At 37.7% G+C, this 23,912-nt stretch overlaps 1 protein-coding gene across 1 annotated transcript; it reads right to left on the bottom strand.

Annotated features, from left to right (window-relative positions):
* Positions 1-4,144: 4,144 nt before the first annotated feature.
* On the bottom strand, positions 4,145-22,821 carry sgms1a (sphingomyelin synthase 1a). Its single transcript, XM_052153879.1, has 6 exons — positions 22,614-22,821; positions 10,130-11,022; positions 9,075-9,192; positions 8,215-8,368; positions 7,612-7,778; positions 4,145-6,746 (listed from the first exon to the last, which is right to left on the bottom strand). Exons 2-6 carry the CDS (start codon positions 10,768-10,770, stop codon positions 6,567-6,569), a joined length of 1,260 nt encoding a protein of 419 aa, XP_052009839.1. The 5' UTR covers positions 10,771-11,022; positions 22,614-22,821; the 3' UTR covers positions 4,145-6,566.
* Positions 22,822-23,912: the final 1,091 nt, after the last annotated feature.

The following is a 23,912-nucleotide window of genomic DNA, read 5'->3' as shown; positions in this document are numbered from 1 at the left end:
TATTGTTATAGCAACATCAGGGGTTTTCTAAGTGTAAATTAGGCTGCTTGAGCATTCGGTGTCAGATCAAGTTTTTAAATTTAACCGAAAATTTTAATCACAAATATTAATAAAGAGCTTTTTCTTCGGTAGGCCTATTAGACCAGCTTGGTTCTGGCTTTTGTGTGTGGACTAATTTTTAAAATATCAATTGGTATTATTAGTTGGCTGTGACAATGTATGATGCATAGGGTGACTTATTCATTGTGAAACTGTGTTTTCTTAATGGCATGAATCTGAAATGTCATTGAAGGCCTAGACTTAAAATGCACGGGCCACGGCTGCAGAATTTAGATTTTCCCCCCTGATGAAAAGTTAGGTTTACACAAAGTCAACAAGGCTGATATAAAAATGGATGTGATGATATGTTTCGGCAACAGTTTGTCGTATTGAAATTAAACTTGGTATGCTTCATCAGGAACATGAACTGAGGGCACATGCAAAGTTTGGAGACAGTGCCACCTATGGGTCAAAAAATTTGAAAAATGGCTGAAAAACCATATGTCCTAAAATCACAAGGTTGGTGTCTATGGATTGTGTGGGTCATGAGGATTCCAACGATACCAAATTTCCCCATACCAACCATACTGTCCCTCCGCCAAAATTATAAAAAAAAGAAAGAAAGAAAACAATTTATCCCCTTTTCTACCCAATTTGGAATGCCCAATTCCCACTACTTAGTAGGTCCTCATGGTGGTGTGGTTACTCACTTCAACCTGGGTGGGGGATGACAAGTTCCAGTTGCCGCCACTTCTGAGAGTCAATCTGCACATCTTATCACGTGGCTCATTGTGCAGGATACCACGGAGACTCCGCATGTGGAGACTCATGCTACTCTCCATGATTAATGCACAATTTACCACGCGCCCCATTGAGAGCGAGAACCACTAATTGTGACCACGTGGAGGTTACCCCATGTGACTCTACCCTCCTTAGCAATCAGGCCACTTTGGTTGCTTAGGAGACCTGGCTGAAGTCACTCAGCACACCCTGGATTTGAACTCGCAACTCCAGGGGTGATAGTCAGCGTTAATACTCGCTGAGCTACCCTGGCCCCCCAAACTGAATTTTATTAAAAAGTGACATATCTTTAAAAAGCATTGTCAGATTTAAAAGAAATTTGGTATGCATCATCGACTTTATGTCCTGAGAATAACTGAGCAGTTTGGCCACCTATAGTTCAAAAGATAACCGTAGGTGCTGAAGTGGTGCAGTGTGTTAAACACTTGACTATTGTTCCATAGGTTGTGGGGTTGGTCCCTGCCTCTGCAAGTCATGCAATACAATTTTTTGTAGTTCTGGTGATTTTGTATTGTGCTTACTGTTGCTAATGTTTTCCACAATCAAATTCTGATTTTCTTTCTTTTTTATGGATTTCATCATGCAGCTGGAGGTCAATTGAGGGCATTTGAAGGTTTAAATCTATCACATTGTTCTCGTCTCTTGTAAACACAAACTCAAGCCAGCCAGAAATAAGCTGAAAGCATGTCTTCTTGTGTTCATCCACACCAATGGTACAATTCAGCGCATTGTTTTCTTCATTGGGGCAAACCAGACTTTTATTTTTTTTTTTGGGTGACCAGGACTCACACCAGAATTAAGCTAAATTATATTTCACACAAAAACTAAAAACTCCACTGTCAGAACAAACCAGAAGCGCCAAACGCACGCCAGATTTGGCCCAAACGCCATTTCTATCAGGGAACTTTTGTATGGAGGTATCTTGAGACATGTAAAAGGTGAACTTCTTTTTACTTTGACACTGCGTCTAAAATACTTATAAATATCTGTAAAATTCCGTGCAACGCTCACACGGATTAAAAAAACTAGTACAGTGTGAACGGACCTTTTTGAATGCATATTTTGTCTGTCATTCTGATTATCATTTTTGCCTTGAAGTAAAAATTACAAATCACATGTCAAAATGATTTTGTCTGCTGTGAGGTACTGTCAGGTTTCAGCACAACACTGGCCCATTAGTATCTTTCAAGCCTGAATATTAATGCTGCTAGGGCACTTATCCAATAAACAGACTCTTATCCTTGAGCATCTTCAATGCATCATTCTGAAAATTACTACAGGACTCAAACCGGATGTTAAAGTGTAATCAGACAGACTCGGTGGCTCTCTGGTTCGATTTCACTTATAGCTTTTCAACTTGCAAGTTCTGGAGCTCTGAGAGAGAAAAAATCAAGTAACATCAGACAACATGTAAGATGATATCTATTAAATGGTCACATCTGCTCTCACTTTCACTTCACACCAAACTGTATAATAAAACAGAAGCTACAGTTTAGCAGAGGCACATAAAACCCATATAAAGAAAACTTTGCTAATTCTATTTGTGTGTGATGCTTTGGATTGCTTTCCTTGCTTAAGCAATCAGAAGCAGACATCTCCATTGTCTGGCTAATGTTCTAAATCAGTAAATATTTATGCAGAAAGCCATGCTGTTCAGAGTTATGGCCTTGCCACACTCAGATTCCACATCAGCTATTGGACAGATGCTGCTTTTTTATAGCCATTGTGAAAAACTATTATGTCAGTGTTTTGGTCTTGTAACTTTAAATTAACCTTTTAAGCAGTGGCATACAACAGTTTCTGTTTCAATGGGACTAATACCAGATACTTGCATTTGAGAGTTGTCCAATATTTACACACAGGGGAAGTTAGGGACAGTGGTTAAGGAGAATCTGAGCTGGCCCAAAAGAAAACTGCACCTGCATAAATCCACAGAAAGCTCAGCAAATTCCTGCAGATTGGAACTCCTATCATGCACAGTCTACGCACTCCCTAGCCGTTGTGTGTTGTATAATGACTTGATGTTAAAAATAGTTGTTATTTTTTTGCACGTGTGCATTATGATTAAGATTAATTAATGGTTAAGATTAAGTATGAGTTAACTTATTGCAGTTAGTTGGGCAACTTAAAAAACAAAACAACAAGGGGGCCTGGGTAGCTCAGTAAAGACAACCACCCCTGGAGTCACGAATTTCAAATCCAGGGCATGCTGAGTGACTCCAGACAGGTTGTGGCGAGTTGTGCGGGCCTCCACACGCGCTACTCTGCAGTAATGCGCTCAACAAGCCACGTGATAAGATGCACGTATTGACGTCTCAGAGGCGGAGGCAACTGAGATTTGTCCTCCGCCACCCAGATTGAGTAAAGTCTTAAGGTCAATAATAGCACAAATTAAGAAACAGCTTTCTCTAGAAATTCGTCAGTCAATCATTGATTTGAGGAATGAAGGCTATACAATGCTTGAAATTGCCAAAAAACTGTGTTTGTCTTCAAAGACAAAAAGGACAACTGGCTCTAACAAGGACAGAAAGAGATGTGGAAGGCCAGATGTACAACGAAACAAGAGGATAAGTGCAGCAGAGTCTCTAGTTTGAGAACAAGACACCTCACATGTCTTCAGCTGACAGCTTCATTGAATTCTACCTGCTCAACACCAGTTTCATGAACAACTTTACTTTTGTCTTTACTGAGAAGACTCAGAGGTGCAGGCCTTATGGGAAGAATTGCAAAGAAAGAGACACTTTTGAAACAGAAATACAAAAAGAAAAAGTTAGAGTGGGCAAACGAAACATATTGGACAACAGATAATTGGAAAAGAGTGTTATGGGTCTTAACCCCATTGAGCTTTTGTGGGATCAGCTAGACTGTAAGGTGTGTGAGAAGTGTCCAACAAGACAGCCACATCTAAGGCAAGTGCTACAGGAAGTGTGGGGTGAAAAGTCATCTGAGTATCTGGACAAACTGACAGCTAGAATGCCAAGGATCAGCAAAGCCGTCATTGCTGCATGTGGAGGATTTTTTGAAGGGGAACTCTGAAGTAGTTTAAGTTCAAATTTGTCATGTTATTAATGTCTTGAAAATACATTGTGTTCAGTTGAATGCCACTTTGGTGAATTAAAGTATTTCTTTCCATAAGAGCAAAATCTGTACATTATTCAAAACTTTTGGCCACCAGTGTGTGTGTACACACACACACACACACCTTAACATCCAGGTCATTCAAAAGTAAAAGTGTTTATGAGTTTGAAACAAGGGCCAATGAACCTGATAAAAAAAAAAACAAGGTATTAGACAATAATACAGAACATGAAAAATTTTATTCAATATCTACTCTCTCATCTTAGAGATTTAAGACAAATAACCTGGTTTACATTAGACAAAGAGCAAATAATTAAGTAAATTGACAATGCTGGATTGGTGATTCACAATTAAAAGAAAACAAAATAAACAACATGCATGTATATACTGTCATCATATCAAAGACTAGGTAGGCCAACACTCCAGTCAATTCTTTTCAAATGCCATGACAACATAATCCAAAGCTAAATTAACAATTGAACAATCTGGATTTCCCAATATAAATAACCCACCACTGCTTTCCACGGCTCTCCCAAAAAAACTGAATGCTTAACAATATAACTGTGGCATGTTGCTGCCATCCATATGTGCATTTTTTTCACCCAAGCAGGCCTCATGATTGAGTAATGACAGTTTTGTAAAGGTAGCATTAAAAAAATCATCAGTATATAACATTTGGGGGTGCATAAATTTAAACTTTGAGGTCAAATCAGGCTGTTGCTTAAACATACATTTCTTTATACTGATAATAAAATCTAAAAAATTAAGCATCATTATCCAATTAAAACACTCGTAAGAAATGAAGTGTATGTGTGCTCAGGGTTTTGATTTGAAGGATTGTAATAATAATACATTAGCCTACGTAAGGCAGAACTGAACTCCCACAATCATCTATAAAACTTACTGCCTTAGATTGCAGGCGAAGCAAATCTTCAACATTCAGACAGACAACGGTTTTTATGGGTTTGTGTTTTAACACATATATACACATTTATATAAAGCATGTACATGTGGGTGTTTTGGTGTGTGCATATGAATATAATACATGTGTATGGGTGTTGATATTTATGTGTGTATGAGTGTATGGAACAAAGGCACTAAAAACTCTGAAGCTGTATGTGCCTCAGATTTTAGGAAGGTACAAATCTAAAAAAGATATTCTATTTGGACGTCACAGTTTTTGGAAAATAAAACTGTGAAATATTTAGAAAAATCTCTTGCACCAGAATTAATAACATTTTTACAAAAATGCTTCTTAAAAAGAAAATCTTTTACAATATGTTTTCCAGGTTATTCAATACAGTTTTGGCAGATAAATAAACTTTAAGTTACATGATTTGCTGGACCAAAGCCATTGAGAAGACAGTGGGAAGTCTTCGTTCTCTATGAGAGGAAGACCTGATTAAACAGTTCATCTTGTCAGCATTATTTCACTTCTTAAGAGCAGCAAATCAAATCCAGTTGTTAGACACTCTGCTCTACAAATACAGACCTTCTAGGGTCACTGAAATTATTCAAATACTACAAAATGATAGGTGTTCATGCATCACAGTAGGGCTGCACAATTATTCATATTTTAATTCGGATCACGATTTCTACCTCACTAATATCGCAGATGATTCTGCTTTATTGTGAGAGCTAGCTAACAGAAGGTGTCAGCCAGGTAAAGTTGCAAATTGTTGTTCATTTTTATCATAGGCTGCGTTTATGGATGAAAGATAGTCACTAGTTTCTATACTCGTGTCCTAGTCTGTTTTCACCTCAACCGCACCAGACGTTTAGGAGTCTCATATGTGCGGCGGGTAATAATAATACAGCGTTCTGTTACACACTCGATGCACATGAAATTAATTCCATCTCGTGATAATAAATGTTTTATACATAACAGCTGTGGTCAGAGTTCGGTTCGTGCATGCCGCTAACCGGGTTATTTTAACGCATTTACCCAAGTAGCACATTTGCCTAATTCCAAATATATTTGACCATAACAAGTGTGTAACAAATCTAAAGTAACCCCATTGCACCTGGATTGTGTGGCACGAGGAAAAGACGAGTGCAAGGAGTGCAAAATGCCTCTGCTGGTAACACACAGAAACAATACACTGTCATTCAAAATAAAAGGCTTGATAAAATAATTAGGCTTCCTTCAAAATAGACACTGGAGACTGTATAGCAATTCTTCATGCTCAGTTATTACAGAAATAGCCTATATATTACTGTAGGGTATGGGGATATACAAATAATGTTATTAAGAATGGATCTTAAAAGAGGATGTAAGTGTTACACCCGAGTAACTGTTTCTATTAGCAGTAAAGAAAATCGCAATTTTGGTCAAAAGGAATAATTTACTAGTTTGCAGTTCTAACAGCTTGTTTAAAATGAGCGCTACCGTTTAATGTAAGTGTATAGTTTTGTTCTTTAGAATTAAGATCTAAGCAGTGGAAACAGTATTTATTTATGTTCAAATTGTGCAGCCCTGTAATTATACGTTTTCAAATAACAGAATAATCGTGATTAATAATTGTGATTATCATTTTCACCATTATCGTGCAGCACTACATCACAGTGCTCAATCAGATTTGCAGGGGTTGATGGGAAGAGTAGTTTCTTAGAGTCTCACAGAGCTTCAGCAAATCGGGAGCCACAGGTCAAGACTCACGGGATTCCAGCTTGCTATACTTAACCCAGGTGGTCGTCAATGTTTGCCACAAGAATGGCAGCTGGTAGTTTCGAGGCACAATGCCCCGGATGTTACTCTCAAAATACTGGAATGGACCAAACCACCAGACACGAGATAACAGGTTGCTAGCAGAATTCTCCTTTAAAGCCTATAGAGCAGCAGAGGAGATTAAGTTAGAAGAGAAGAAAATAATGTGGATACATGCTGAAATCTAATTAGTTTTAAATGCAGAGTATTTAAACACCACCTTTCTATAACCTTATGACTATCTAATTTCATTTTTATCCAATGAAAATGGTGGTGTCAGAAATGATTGCAAAAATAAAAATTATTATAAAGTTCAGTCATGAAACTCTACATGGGGCATTGTTAGCTGACAGGACCACTGACATCTGTTAGACAATCAATATGGTACTATCTCTTTGTCAAACATTTAAATTGCATGAATTGTTGTTTTGCAGGTAAGTGGGTTTCACTGCAGCACACTACGAGAGTTTTCTCTCTGAAACCTCTCCTCACCTTCTGGTTAGCGATTAGCTTAATGGAGCTGACGTGAAAATCACAGGGAAAAAAAAATCAGCTAGTGTGGCGCAGACTTTACATGCTCAACATGGCATGCCAGTGTATATCTAGCAGTAATAAACCTTTTTACTTGCTCTGCAGTAGCAGCTTAACTAGTCATATTCATTATAACACATAAAATTTACTGAAACTGACTGAATATAAAAATATATAATAAAAAGTTACAATGAAATTAAAATGATTACATTTGATTTGTTTGTAAACAATTTTTTGGGTGAAATTTCCTAGGATTATTTTGTTTATTTATTTTTCTTATGTTGGATTTAACATGTTTTCATTCTTGCTAAGTAGTTGCAAGAGTGGTGTAACTCTCTATATTAATATAAAACATTCTCTGAAAACAACAACATTGTTTAGAGAAGCTAGCACACTAGGCCACCCTTTTAGCTCACTGGCCAAATACAGTATTCGGTTTTAAACTCCAAATTCACCTGTTGATTGGCCATTGTATGATACCACCAGAAGAGGCGTGTAGTTATGAAGTAGGCCACCACCACATCAATGGTGTAGTGGTCATGAGCCAACAGTATGCAGAATATACCAACTGCACTTAGGAACAAGCAGAACCAGTGATACCACCAAAACCTACGTGGAGAATCTGTTACACAATAAAAACAAAACATTAATTCTGTTTCATGGTTTTACATTGGAGACAGGCATGAACTAGCTTTTAAGAACACTAGATGGCACGGTCAAAAAGTGGCACACAGATTGTGTTATTGGCTTAAATGTCCACTAGATGACACTACTGACAAATGTGTTTCACAGCATATTTCATTAGAAGCCTAAAACTATCATCTAAAACAGGGCATGTCAAATTTGGACCTGGAGCCTCCATCAAGAGGTTATCTCCAACCCTTATCAAACTTGAGCAAGCTTTTCAAGACCTTCTGGAGTCCTTGAAAAAATACAGGTAGGTGTGTAAGAGCAGGGTTTGAAACAAACTCTGGACTGGACTTGAACAGTCTAATGTTTGTTTTGATAGGCATGTCAATAGCAGCACACCATACTTTTGTTCATGAATGTGTACTCACACTCTTTAATAAAGAGGTATGTTAGCGTCAGCATCACTGTGTGTCCACTGTACAGGTAATCTCCACACAACGAGTGAGAGCCAGTGATTGACAGGCCACCACCTGCCATCATTTTCATTACCCGACGCATCTGGGCCTCCCAGTCACCAAAAAGCTGAAACATAAACACGCACTTATAAGCAGCATGTACTAACACATGTATAGATATACAAACAATCAGTGCTATATTTTCTCTACTTCTTTTACTTCTTTCAAACTTCCATTTTAAGTGATAGTTCACCCTAAAAAGAAAATTCTGTCATTTACTCTCCCTCTTTCCAAATCCCTATGACTGTTTATTATCTGTGGACAAACACAAAGTGATATTTTGGAGAATGTAAATGCTGCTCTTTTCAATATATTAAAAACAGACAGTGACCCAGGGCTGTCATGCTCCAAAAAGTCAAAAGATCACCATAATAGTAGTACATAGGACTCTATATACAAAACTCAAAATGATAGTCATTATTCACTTAAAACCTCTGCTGTAGCTCTCAAATCTTATTTGAGCATTTGCACTTAAACTCTTCAAACTAATTAATAAACTATACATAACATTTATCTTACATCACACTTAAAAATGAAAAATAAATCAGCTGCTGATTTGAGTCAAGAGATACAATAAGTATGACAGTGTGTCTGGGTGAAAAAGAGTGATTCATTCTGACACGGTTCTGTCTCAACAACATAAGAAACTGGTTTCACACAACATTATAGTATGATGTGAGACATAAGCATCATATATATATCTATATTTTTTTTCAGTCATAATGAATTAAACTAAAGATCATGAGCTACGAGTGTTATCACTCAATATTCACCTTGGGAGAGCACTTAAAATGCATGCCTGGCACGGGTAATGTCGTTACATACATGGTCACACATCTGTATAGGTACAGAGTGCCCACGATGAAAAAGAACCGTCGGCCAATTATGGACCTGCAAACAGAGAGAGATAAGGGTGAGAGCTAGAAAAACATTGCTGATGAAAGCTTTCTGTGTGGTAATCAGGAAATGCATTTCAGTTATGTTTAAACTATTTATATGTGATCATGATATAAATTTAACAACCTTGTAAAAATCCACTAAAATGCCTTGATGAACTTTCCTGTTGAAAAGACCAGCTTTAATCAATTACCATGTTGGTCCAGGCTGGTTTATGCCAGTCTAGATAGTGGTGCAGCAAAAATGCTGGTTAACCAGAATGGTCTTTCTGGTGAAGTTGGTTGACAAATGAAGACTTGCCGTTTAAAAGGATGGATCAATTAAAAAAGAAAATTCTGTCATCATTTACTCACACTCCTGTTGTTTCAAACTGGTATGACTTTTTGTAAATGACAGAATGAAAAAAAAAAAAAAAAAAAATCTAATTAAAAAAAATCCTGCTAAAGAACTGGAAATGTTTTTTCCGCATTAGACATTAACCTGACAAAGGGGACAAAATTGCCAAAAGTGGAAGGGACATGTCCAACCTGTAAATGTTGCCTTTGGGTCTCCCTACATTCACAAACTGCTTAAGTTGTATACATCACATTTTTGGACTTATATGTTGTTTCTTTACATAATCTACAACAATAAATCAATAGTTTTAAACATTTCCATGCCCTCATGAAAGCTAGTAGGTACACAGCCTTGTACCTACATCTGTTTGTCTGATTTTTAAACACTTTTTTTTGCTTCAATTCAAAGTTTATGTTATGATTCACCTCAGAGCTGGTTGGTTTGGTTCATGGCTTAGAACTCTTATGCAGGATTATATGGAAAAAATGACTTTGAAAGATACTCTCAAGACTACTACTGCTAAAAAGTGGTCAGGCACTTTTGTGTTCTATACCTGGTCTTTTCAACAGGGTTGGGGAAAATGTAATTAACAGACCTGTGCTTGAGCAGACACCATTGTGCAAACCACATTCCCACGAGCAGCATTCCATTGATCTCACAGATGGAAAACGCCCACTGCACACGATCAAACAGATCAAAGAACTTATCCGGCAGGGGCGGGGACTCTTCTTTGGGGGGGACACGCTCGTGCACCACTGAGATCACAACTGTTGTTGTGAAAAAGCAGCACAGAGCATACAGGAAAGCCACACCTGTTTTTAACCACTCTGTGGGAAACGGTGTGCGCTCCTGCTCAGAGGGCAACGGAATCAAGATGCGAACCGGCTCGGTGCAGAATCCATTCTTATGTCCGCCATTAAGGATCTTTCCATTGCTAAAACTGCCATTGGCAAGAGTGATGCCGGCATGTCCATTTGCGTGGAGACCATTTTCATGGTTGTTGCTCTTGTGCGCCTTCATATGGCTGGTGAAGCGCAAAGTCTCTATTCGCTCTAACAGTTGTCGACCACTGTCCCCGGTTACCAACGACAAGGGTGGGGCTTTGAAGTCCTCTTCAGAGAGACACAAGAGGGCGGGGCCATCCATGTTATGCAATGCATCTGAATATTCTTGCATGCCCTCCTCATTCAGCCAATCAGAGACATCGGTGGACGTCCAGAGCCTTACCTCCTTCATGTCTGTGAAAAAGGTTTCAGGTTGCCGGGACAGGAGTGGACACAACTGAGCCCACACTCAGCTGTTTGGTGCCCTGAGAGCAGTCATACTGTCTCTGGGACATTGGAAGAGAGAAGCTGGTAGGTTTAATCTCTTACCCCCTTCCCTCAGCTTTTTTAAACTGAGAAATGGCAAAGTCTGACTGTGGTTGTGGCTCAGTGATGATGAATCCTGAAGTGCAGATCTTTTGTCAGTGCATATCAACATACAGCCCTGAAAAAGAAAAGGCCCAAGTTATTTAACAGAAAGCAATCGGTGCACAGTGCATCCGTGAAGTATTCACAGCGCTTCACTTTTTCCACATTTTGTTACATTACAGCCTTATTACAAAATTGATTAAATTCATTATTTTCCTCAATTCTACATTTGTCAAAATTCTACAAACAATACCCCATAATGAAAACGTGAAAGACGTTTGTTTGAAAGCAAATATATTACAAATAAAAAAATGGAAATAAATAAAAAAAAAATCAAAAAAAAATCACATGTACATAAGTATTCACAGCCTTTGCCACGACACTCAAAATTGAGCTCAGGTGCATCCTGTTTCCACTGATTCCTTGAGATGTTTCTACAACTTGATTGGAGTCCACCTGTGGTAAATTCAGTTGATTGGACATGATTTGGAAAGGCACACACACCTGTCTATATAAGGTCCCACAGTTAACAGTGCATGTCAGGGCACAAACCAAGCCATGAAGTCCAAAGAATTGTCTGTAGACCTCCGAGACAGAATTGTATCGAGGCACAGATCTGGGGAAGGGTACAGAAAAATGTCTGCAGCACTGAAGGTCCCAATGAGCACAGTGGCCTCCATCCGTAAATGGAAGTTTGGAACCACCAGGACTCTTCCTAGAGCTGGCCGCCCGGCCAAACTGAGCAATCGGGGGAGAAGGGCCTTAGTCAGGGAGGTGACCAAGAACCCAATGGTCACTCTGACAGAGCTCCAGTGTTTCTCTGTGGAGAGAGGAGAAACTTCCAGAAGAACAACCATCTCTGCAGCACTCCACCAATCAGGCCTGTATGTTAGAGTGGCCAGACGGAAGCCACTCCTCAGTAAAAGTCACATGACAGCCCACCTGGAGTTTGACAAAAGGCACCTGAAGGACTCTCAGACCATGAAACAAAATTCTCTGGTCTGATGAAACAAAGATTGAACTTCTTGGCCTGAATGGCAAGTGTCATATCTGGAGAAAACCAGGCACCGCTCATCACCTGGCCAATACTATCCCTACAGTGAAGCATGGTGGTGGCAGCATCGGGGAAGAGACCAAATCTTAGCGGGAGTCGAGACCGGGAGATTTAAAGTTCCGCCGGCTGATGCGCACTCAAACACTGAGGCGCTTGTCTCTCACCCCCGCTGTCTGCAGCTTGCAACGTGTTGCATCATTGATGAAATCATCATAAGATCAATTTTATGTGAAAAATAACTCTAAAATGACAACAACAATAAAATCTGTATGTGTAATATATATGAGAATTGGATCCCATAAGTTACATCTCATTGTGTGTATTCAAATATTAGAGAATATTATTAGGTGTGCCTTACATGGGCACAAACTAGATTAATGTTTTAAAAACAGCCATCACTAGAACTAAAGAGGTTAAAGTTGCAGCCAATGATTTCAAAAATGTTGTAAACATTCAGAATACATTTAAAATGTAAGAGTACAAATGAGAATACACGGTCCAGTTCTGTTACATAAACATTTTTAAAATTCAATGCAGCTCTTGTTTTGTCATGTATTTCTATCACTCTGTGATACAGACACACTTGGCCCAAGAATAGTCTTGTAAAATATATTTAGAGTTTCCCTACTTGACTGATTTTCTGTTCAGTGCATTCTTATCAATAAAATTCATTATTATAATGAATAACAATACACAATAAGTGTTCATCTGTATTATATTTACATATCAGAAACATACATTTTCCAGTTATTCCCAGTAAATGACAAATCTGTGCTCAGTGGTGCTTGCACTCACACACTCTGTAGGCACAACGACATGATGTAAATAAATTTAAAACATTGGATTTAGCAATGCTTCATGTAAACCTGGTACAGCAACCCTCTACGATCATGGAGGAGAAAGAATAAATTTGTTTTTACTCTCCAAACTTTTGACGACATGCAAGCATAATGTAACAACAAAATATATTAAACAAACTGAGAGAGGGGGCCTTTTCATATACATTCACACAATATAGTATTTTGTAATTCTTTTTTCGATTTTGCTTTATGATTTTAAATCACATTTTAGACTTTTTAAAAATGTACAAATTTCACATTCTATCAATTTATATGATGTCATGAAATTTAATAATGATACAATCTGTTGTCACAGTTTGAAATTTCATACACATTTTTAACAAAACAATTCACAAGGCAGGAACCTAATAATGAAAATTAGGGATCACAATTTTCAAACAAATAATTGCGATAATGATGATTAAGGACTATGGTGATTAATTGTCTGTTTTAGGTGTTTCACAAATATGATGATTAATTACCATAAAAACTCACTATGTGTGCTTCATGCACTCAACAAAGTCATTTATACAAATGTAGCTTGGGTCATAGAATAAAATAAGGGTATATGATTTCCTTTTCATGCTTCAAAAACATATGAATAACAGTCAAATATAGAAGTATAAAATTTAAAATAACTCAAATATATCTAATTTATCCAATTTACATTTGATCCATTGGACTTTTTCAATGTTTTGTTTTCTTTTGCTTCTTTTGTAACCCAGCCAACCTGTATAGATATTATATTATATTATGCAATAGTAAAATATTTCTGCCTTAAAGTCTTCACTTTCACACATTATTTTAAGGCTCTCTGATTAACTCACAAGCCCTTATTTCTCATGAAGGAAGACTTTGAGATTCGGTTTCTTGCATTTTATCATCTCCAGAGAAATAGAGCAGGGCATCTCCTCTCTCACACTGCTTGTTATTAACACTACGCAAATAAATCCACAATGACCATGGACATTTGCCATTACATGGCCGTTAAGGGAAACTGGAGCGCTTTGCGTTCACAAAATTAATAAAGTTTATACCTTGTTAATATTTTTCGAGGGAGTTTGGCGCAAGTCTCTGAAGATGGCGTGCACATCAGAGCGCTTGAGAAGTGTTCATCTTCACACACTCTCAAGAGAGCTACTCTTGTGATGTACGCGGTGCGGTTCCCTGAGATGCTCAGAGATCAAATGAATGAGACAAGTGCTTTTTCATAAGAAGACAAGGCTGAATCCAGCTTCTTAAATCAACTGCTTTTTATTCAGTAAAGGGCCTCAATGCTTCGACATTACACAACTCTTTAACTGGTGAGTGAAATGTTAATTTACTTGCCAGTGGCTAATAATGTTTTTTTGGTCACATAGTGCAAGTGATTTACTTGCAATGTAGTGGGCTGTGATCGACTACACAGTGTAAATGAATCTAGCCCATAAATCTGGTTCCTACTAAATATGGTTTGACATAAATCCACAACACATTAAAGCAAAAGTGTGTAATTTCTGTGGCACTAGCGTTACCAAACAACCAAACCAAATTGCAAAAATACTAGGCCGATACTAGGGTGGCAATGTTAACTGCTTCACCATCAGTCCAAGGACAGAGTGCCCCTTGAGCATTTCGCTGTCAGTCAAGACAGGGGCATCAGATGTTTCTGGAGCGGATCGAGGCCACAAGCCCCCCATTAGACCCAGCCATGGTTTTCAGACAGATCCCAGAAAATGTCCTCGGGCTTCCATTAGTAAAAACTTGGGCTGGGAAATTCAACACTTTAATTTCTGTTATTTTTTTTTTAAATGCATACAAAAAAATAATTAATTAACGCAGTAAAAAATAAAATAAGATACTTCCTGAAACCTCAACCGATAGGAGAAAGGTGTCCCGAGTTGTTCCTGGCAGGCTGCTTAGCCTTACAGGCTCTGATTAAGATAGGGTGGGTATTGGGTATATGCCATCTGTCCAGGAACAAACCCATGCACATTTGTAGAACGGGCAAAACTTCCCTAATGTTTTCCCCACTTTTCTGGCTAAAATTTGCATATATAAATGTTCAGGAGGTTCGCATTTGACTCAGCTGCACATGCCATCACAGAAACTGATTGTGTGGAGAAAGTCACACTTATTCATTAAGCATGACACATGTCCCGGTCATAATAAACAAAGAAGCGGATTTACTGTACAGAGAATGAAGACTTCACTCTCAAAAGTTTCACTCTCTTTGCACCGCAAACGTTAAATAATTACAAAGAACTGTGCTAATAATGTGTTTATTTTTTTATTGTTTCACAACCCTAGTAAAAACAGATAGTCCCACCCCAAACTCACGCCACTGGTCAGGGTGGAATGCTTTTAAAACATCAGCTATAAAAGGACTAAATGGAATACTTGCACTTTAAAAAAAAGAAAATAATAATTGTCACACTGAAGGACTAATTAATTAGAACTGTAATCAATTGACAGCCCTAGTATTAAGTTAAAAGGTTCAGCTAACATTAAAATTGATGACAACATCAATAGTAATATGAACATTCATTACCCTAATAAACATGTCACAATCAGCTAGGACATTGCTATTGTCGGTGTAGCTCAAATACAATCAATATCTTTATGAAAATTGTAAGGCCACGCTTGCAAGTGTGAGCTTTTATTTGTGTAACTATTCTCTTGTAGACCTTTGATTACCTCTCAGTTTACATTATAATAAATAAACATGGAGTTCTTAATACACCTGGATAGGTTCCCAAAACAAAAGGTGGCAAATTTTTACAAGGACATGACTCCCATACGATGTGCATACAGGTGAAACAAAGGGAGATCGCTGTAGGCAAGAAATTGAAATAGAGGATTCATCTGGTCATTGATATCAGAGTCATAATATTGACAGTTCTTAAATGCAGTCAAGCTGACGTTGATGTATATGACAAAAATAGCTGAAAACAGCAGGCTTTTGTTTCATAATTGACACATGAATTGTATGAGAAAAACACCTGCTACCACAAAAGTGCCTAGAACTGTACATAGCTTTTACTGAATGTTGTGTGCGCAATTTAGTCACCGACTCGAGCAATATTCTGGACTCCTGGCCAAAAAGCACAATCTAACATCTTTACCTACTGCGTTTAGTCATGTAACAGCACATGTGTACACATATCCCCACACGCATTCAGGTCAATACACAAACAGGACAGCAAAGCACTCTCTCTCAGCATCTAATTATCATACTGAGTGTTTTGGCAGAGGAGCTGCAGAACTTTTGAGACTTATGGAGACTTTTGGACTCTTTTAATAAATTAAATAAAAAAATCTTGCCAATATAACTAGATAATCTGGATAATATATAAAACTATATTAATGGAAAATGGTCTGCACTTATATAGCGCCTTTTTTACCTTATCGGTATTCAAAGCGCTTTACACTGTTGACTCATTCACCCATTCACACACACAATCATACACCAATGGTGGCAGAGCTGCCATGCAAGGTGCTAGCCTGCCATTGGGAGCAACTTGGGGTTCAGTGTCTTGCCCAAGGACACTTCGCATGTGGAGTCGTGTGGGCCAGGATTCGAACCACCAACCCTGCGATTAGTGGCCAACCCACTCTACCAACTGAGCCACAGCTGCATTAAAAGTTAAATGTGTCGTGTGCATGACACCAAATACACTCGTTCTCAGTCGTGATAGCAGTATACATTTTGTAATTATGAAATAATGGAGTTAGTGGAGTTCACACACTATTACATAGGATATGTTGCAGAAGTAGACATGTAGTCAATCAAATTTAAATCAAGAAGTTTTATGGAAGTGGCTTGTGGACTTCTTCCCCTTAAAAAAATAAAAATAAATACAAATATTGCCAGGACCGGAACTAACTGTTGTGTAATCATCAGAAAACATTTTAACTATGCAAGCAAAGTATCAAAAACACTTATCTTAAAACCAGTTCTCTTCAGGTTTTGCCAGATAGCTTTGAGAAACCTCAAGATTAAAATGTGAATATTCAGCATCTACTGTATACAATGCCAAATCAAAGGTCAAGCTAAATGATCTGTCAACACATTAACTACTGCACTCAAATGTCAAGGAACCTTTAAAAGGAATATTCCAGGTCCATTACAAGTTAAGCTCAAATCAACAGCATTTGTGATATGTTTATTAACACAAAGAATATTTTTTATTTCTTTATAAAAAAGCAAAAATCAAGGTTACAGTGAGGATCTTACAATCAAAGTGAATGGAGCCCATTTTTGGAGCATTTAAAAAGCAGAAATGTGAATTTTAGAATTCTATAAAAGCACTTACATTAATTTGTCTGTTCAAACTAGTGTATTATTTGAGCTTTAAAGTTGTTTAAATTGTAATTTAAAATTTTTACAGCCGTTTCAAGGTTTGAGGCTTTAAACTGTAACAGTGTATCGCAATGGCAACCAAGTTGTAAAATTGGAAGTAACATTACCCAGAAAAGAGAAGTTAACTTAATTTAAATCATGTTAACATAGCGTCATGTGGTTATATTTTGAAACAGTGAATAATTCAATTAAGGATTAAACTTTTTTTGTGTGCGTGTGGTTATCAACTTTATACCACAAATGCTGTTGACTGAGTTTGATCTGAACATTCCTTAAACAGATGACGTATGTGCAATAAAAAAAAAATAAAAGGAGTCAAATATGTGCAGATGTGAGGTTTCGAGACAGTGGGAGCTTTGGTTTCTCTTCTTTCTCACAAGCACTTTTTTTGTTTTGGCAGATTGTGGGAAAGCAAATGTTTCTCTAGAGCAAAGTAAGCCATCTACTAGTACATCTGATGTCAGTGGTCTGGGAGTGTGTGTATTTTTCCATTCAGAAACGTCTACATGTCAGTCCCTGTGATTTAGAGATGAAATAAATCGTATTGCTTTACCAGCCCTGCATGAAGAAATAAAGATAATGGAAGACTTTAGAAGCAAGTTACTGCTCTAAGAAACACAGATTAGTTAATTTTTTAATCTGGATTTATTTGATCAAGGTAAGGTCATAAACGGTTTAAACAAAACAGATCAGCACACATAGATTTTTGCCCATTACCCTGATTTCAAATTGCAAGTAAACACCTTTACAAGCATGCTTATCAGCTTATCCAATGTGCACAACTGTTGTGCAAATTACGGTTTACATTTTGACGACAAAAGCAATATGCGGAATGAAAAGAAAATGTAACTGCTGTTATGCAAGGCATGTACTCTGTGTCCTCCACTAACACGACCTTGACTCAAGTCCTACTGGCATCAGTACAGCAGCTGTTTAAGCATGGCCTCATTCATCCCTGCTCGTTCAAACACCTGCTCCTCTAGACTGAATCCCAAAGTATACTTCGGTCAAAACACATTACACTAATCTTGGAATTGGACTAATTAAGCTTTTGTGGGATCAGCTAGACCAAGTTTCGTGAGAAATGCCCGACAAGACAGCACATCTATGGCAAGTGCTATAGGAAGCGTGGGGTGAAATGTCACCTGAGTATCTAAACAAAACAGACAGCTAGTTGCCAAATATTGGCAAAGCTGTCATTGCTGCACATGGAGAACTTTTTGAAGTAGTTTAAGAAGTTCTGAATATTTTTTTCATATTGTAATAGTACTTTTTCACTAATAAGACATTCAAAAATGGAAGATGCCACAGTCTGATGGAAGATGCCACTTGTCAATATCTCAGCAGAATGAGGTCGATTTCAGGGTACTGTAACATTTGGCAGTAAAATGTAAATTAAGTAAATGATCTTCAAGTTATTTGTCACCAATGTTACATTGTCATGGCAACCAGTTTTGAAATTGGATATTTACACAGAAAAGGTCTGGAAGTGATTTCATCACACTAAACTTATATTAACACCCATATCGTTTAAGTCTTGTGGCTATTCTTGTGAAACCGAGAGTAATTTATCAATCACGGATAGTACCCTTCACTTTCATTGAAAGTGCCTCACTCTAACAAAGATTTTTGCCATTTTAAAGAAAAGGATGCAAAAGCCTCAGTTAATTTGTGTGGTAATCACCATTATGCCACAAATTCAGTTGTTTGAGCTTAAATAGCATTGAAACCGAAAAAGAAAAAAACAACAACATCAAAACACCACCTGCCTCCAAGTGCTCTCATAAATAGCCTGCCTGTCTAACACATGCCACATACAACAATATACAACAAGGTGCAGTGATGATTTCAAGAAAAGGCATAAAGGATGAGCAGTATGGCTTGTTTACAAAGCTAAGCTTAGGCAGAAAAGGTACCACACATACCAAACTAAGAAAGAGACAGACAACTAGGGATGCACCGCTCCGATACCTGGATCGGTATTGGCTCCGATACTGAAGCTTCTTGATGGATCAGGTAATGGCCGAGGAGTCCGATACGGTGTGTCATAATCATGTTCGTTACTGTCAAGCTCCAAAAATGACATAAAAGAACCATTAAAGTACTTCATATGACGCATTTTTTTCAAAGCCACTTTGTGGCTAAACGTGCAATAGCTCTGTGAATCACAAAAGGCTGTGTTTATTAAGTAAATATATAAAATGCACGCGCAGCTCCAGCACGCTAGTGAATGGCACTGCTCGGCTTACAAACTCACGGCTATTTTTAGCCTTCAAGTGGTGTGCAATATTTGAGCACTACTCACAAACAACATTTAAGATATAGATGCTCAGCAGGTCGGTTCACTTATAATATGCATTTAGAATGGAATTTTTTTTTATTTATTTTTTACCAGAATTTGAGTAAGAAGTGAATTAATTACTGTGAACTTGCCTACAAACAGACACATTTACAGGACTTCCTGGAGAGTTCAGAATGTCAAAATAAAAGTGTGAGGGTTTAAAAGTTAAAGGTGCAAGATTGAGATATATACACTATATATTACTATTATCATATATTATCATTAGTTTACAAATTTGAATGTGTTCCAAAAAAGAACTGTGTGAATGAAACATGAGCTGATTAAAGTCCCGATTCAAGTTGAAAAATTATTTTCTGTTTCTTTTCTAATAATGACTTAATGGAATTACCGTTAATTTTGCTGCTACATTATCCAGTATACTAGTAAACAATACAGTTTTTCTTAATAAGCTATACATTTATATTGAAATAATGTGTAGTTAGAGGTTTGTGTTTCTTTACATATTAGAGAGTACTCTCAAATAGTTCCACACAATAATGTAAAGATATTCTAAACTCCTTATGCAAAAAAATAACACTGGTATCAGATCGTATCGGCCGATACTGAGATTTTCGGAAGAGAAAAAGTGGTATCGGTTCATGCCTACAGATGACTACAACAGACATTAACGAAAAGAGAGAGCAATGTTTCCAAGAACTTGGTCACAGTACACAAGTAATTGAAAAGGCATACTGCATTAGCCAGAGTAAACAGGACTGGAATACAAAACTTAGTCAGTGTTGAGACTTACCCAAACACACACGAGGCCTTGTGATACTGCTGTCATTAACCTCCCTGGGATATGATATTTAAATAAAGAACTCTGTCTATAATCAGACCATATGACATTTCACTTTAAGTAGGACAGATTGTATGAACAGGGAAAAAACAGGGACAAGAGTACGTGTGTGAGTGAAAAATAGAGAAAAAGAAAGTGAGAGAGAAACCACTGGAGACAATGAAAGAGATGGGTGGAGCGCTAAAAAAGCAACTGAACGGACACGTCACAAAACTCAACATCCTCATACATTGAAAAACAAGACTGGTTTTAATCTTTGGTCAAATTTGATCTAAAATAATTTACTTGAATATTTAAGATTATAGGAGTAATACATCCTCAATCTTCCGTAATGTATAGATTTATAGATGCTTTAAATGTAACCCACTTGCACACGTGTACTGTTATTATCTTCCTTTTTCCTGCACTGCTTTCCAGTACTTAGAAACAAATTTTTCTCACTATGGTTTCTGTGATGTGGCACAGTTTCAGGCCATTCCTAAGAAGAGAAAGTAAGCTCTTATGTCTGAATAGAATTTGTGCCTCTTTAGACACAGAAACCTTGGGACTCAAACTAGAGAACTGTGGCAGACAACCATAAGCTCTGAAAAACAAGATTTTGTTTGACTTTCAACGTTCCCAAAGAGATATGTTAGATGTATTACGGTGTTTGTGTTTAACACTCCTATTCTATTCCTGCTTAACACTATTAAAACCAGAGTTCAGCATTTCACCAGCCTTCTGACATGTCAGCCAAGAGACATTCTCCCTGAAAAGCCAGGAGAACCAGGTCAAAGTCCTCATTGCTTTTTGTACATTGAAGGAATTTTCCAGGTTCAATACAAGTTAAGCTCAATCGACAGCATTTGTGGCATAATGATGATTACCACAAAAAAATATATTGATCAATAAATAAATAATAATACATTAGAGGTTACAGTGAGGCACTTACAATGGAATTGAATGGGGACAATTTTTTTGAGGGTTTAAAAAGGCAGAAATGATAAGACTATAACTTTATTAAAGCATAAATTCTCTTAAAATACAAGTATTATTTGAGCATAGAGGTGTTAAAATCCACATTTTTGTGGTCGTTTAGGGGCTATGGCAGTCTGTCCTCATGGTGACGAGGTTGTAAAAGTGGTTGTAACTACACAGAAAAGCTTAGCAAGCGATTTTGTCATAGTAAAATAAAGTTAACAAGTTTGTTTACAACTTGAGGGTCTACTTTTGAAATATTTAGTTTTTCTTTTATGTTGACAGATTGGCCCCCCATTTAGTTCTACTCTGTGCATCACTATTAACCCAGATTCTAGCTTTTATTTTAATTTTATTTTTAAGAAATGGAGGGGCAAGTCACAAATACTGTCGATTGAGCTTAACTTGTAGAGAACCTAGAATATTCCTTTTAAGTACCGTCAGTTTTCCTCACTATTATACATATATATATATATATATATATATATAGCTAGGGAGGTCAGTACAGTTATCTGAGAGGGTCATGGAAGGGTGTTACTCCGATGTATCCTCCTGGTTTCAGGGAAGGAACTGACAGGGATTCTCCAAAAAGACACAGCTATGAGGTCAATAGACCTCAAGAGTTAATCGTCCCCTGGAGTATTTGCCAGAGATTTTTAATGGGGCATGTTAAATCGGGCTCAATTGCGTAACCAACCACAGAAAGCAACATGTGGGCCACACAGCCAGTAACAAGGTAACACCCACATTTTTTACACCAGACCCGTCATAACAGCGATCAAACAACGATTGTGAAAAATGATAACAAGCTCACGTGTGTGGCGCGAAAAGAACGTGCGCTTGACTGACATCTTTGACCGTTGCTCGGCGTCCAATTAAAGAACTTCCAACTTTTCTAAACGCCTTTTTTTAACAACGCGTTAGGTCTGACCGGCACCATTCGATATATTTCGGTTATCCAGATCGCGCGACAGCGGACATAAACACAAGGCTGCCTTCACTCTTATACGTGGCAACATCTGCCATTACCACCTGGTGTTGTATCATAACGCCTCTTTACCTTCAGAAACGTGGAAATCCGTGTAGCTGCTGATCCAATGGGAGACCCGTACTTTATGCTCCATATGTCGCGCCGATTAGGCAAGCTATTAAAGAGAGATTATACCGCAAAGGATCACTCGACCCGAGCGGATAATAAATTATTCTAGTCCACAGTGGGCGGTTATAAAGACCTATAGAGGAAGTCATGTAAAACGTGTTCTTAGAAAGGCCCTGGAGAAGTATATATATATATATATATATATAGATCGACAGACTCCGTTGAGTCCAACTCACCGTGTTTTTTCACCCCTAAATGAGACTAGTAGCTCGGCTAATCCAGAGCCGTGGCGTAGAAAAGTAAATCCACAACCAGGCCAGAACAACAAGGCTCCCTTCCCGGTTTCCTGCCGTCGCGTTACATATTCCCGTCAAGAGCGAGTAAGTGTGTGTTGTTATGCGATGTTCCTAGCCATGTACGCCAAGCTGAAGACGTGCACGTCAGAGTGAGTTTGCGTGAGTGGGTGGATTTTTAAAACTGTCTGTCCTACGTGAAAAGAAGGTGGAGGGAGGGGAGGGGGTCCCGTCTTTTTTTAAATTTTTTTTTAAATTTTTTTTTTTTTTATTTAGGGGGGTCCCGTCTTGTCCCACAACTCTCTACGGCCAGTGACGCAATTCCCAACGCCCCACCTCCTATCTGAGGTCCAACCAGAATGTATCACTGGATTTACATTCAAAACAATCACTGCAGAAAATGTTCATCATTATGTGAGTGGAAGCGTGGTGTGGAAGCATTAGTCACATTGATTTTTTTTTGGTAAAATAGGTTGCATAGGGTTACGTATGTAAAGGATATGAAAGCTATGTGATTAAAAAAACCCTCTAGACCTTAGGTGCCTTGACACCATTTACAATAAAACGATTTCTTCTACAATAATTTAATTACATAATTAAACATACTATTTTGGAATAACATCTATGGCAGGGGTGGGCATCTATTTTGGTAAAGGGGCCACATCGGGCTTTAAGTAGTGCATATGGGGCCACATTGTATTCCTTTTGAGATAATTATAACTTTTAAGCCCAGAAATAGTTGTGTACTCAATTTTCTGAAGTGTATCTAATGGGACTATTCTGCAATTGCCTAAAGTATTGTATTGCTCTACAAAGATAAATACTTTTCTATCAGGCATTAAAAAACTGAATAAAGGCTGAGCTTATACATTTATTTTACCATCTCTACTTCCCTGTTCATTTATTATTAATTTTAACAATCTCTACATCAGGGGTCTGTTTTAATAAATAAAAAAAAAATAATTTATAGAACTTTTAAAGTTTGTCGCAAAGCGGGTGAGTTTACTTGTTTTTTCTAAAACATTACCCGTTTACATGCTGTGGGTATGATGTGGGTCTCCTCGATGGTTTGACTTTCAGCAACTGAATAACACCGGCTGCATGACTATGATAAATAATTACTACGAGAGTTAGACTAAAATACAAGTGCGAAGGGACTTCAACATTTCTCAATTGCACAAATAAAAAATACATAGGCTATACATATTCGTCTCTGGCTTGCTTTTGCTCGCATGTCATTGA

The sequence above is a fragment of the Xyrauchen texanus genome, chromosome 22 (assembly GCF_025860055.1).
Source record: "Xyrauchen texanus isolate HMW12.3.18 chromosome 22, RBS_HiC_50CHRs, whole genome shotgun sequence".
NCBI classification, from domain to species: Eukaryota; Metazoa; Chordata; class Actinopteri; order Cypriniformes; family Catostomidae; genus Xyrauchen; species Xyrauchen texanus.
The sequence above is the reverse complement of the archived record's forward strand: the minus strand, read 5'-3'. Positions and strand labels throughout refer to the sequence as shown.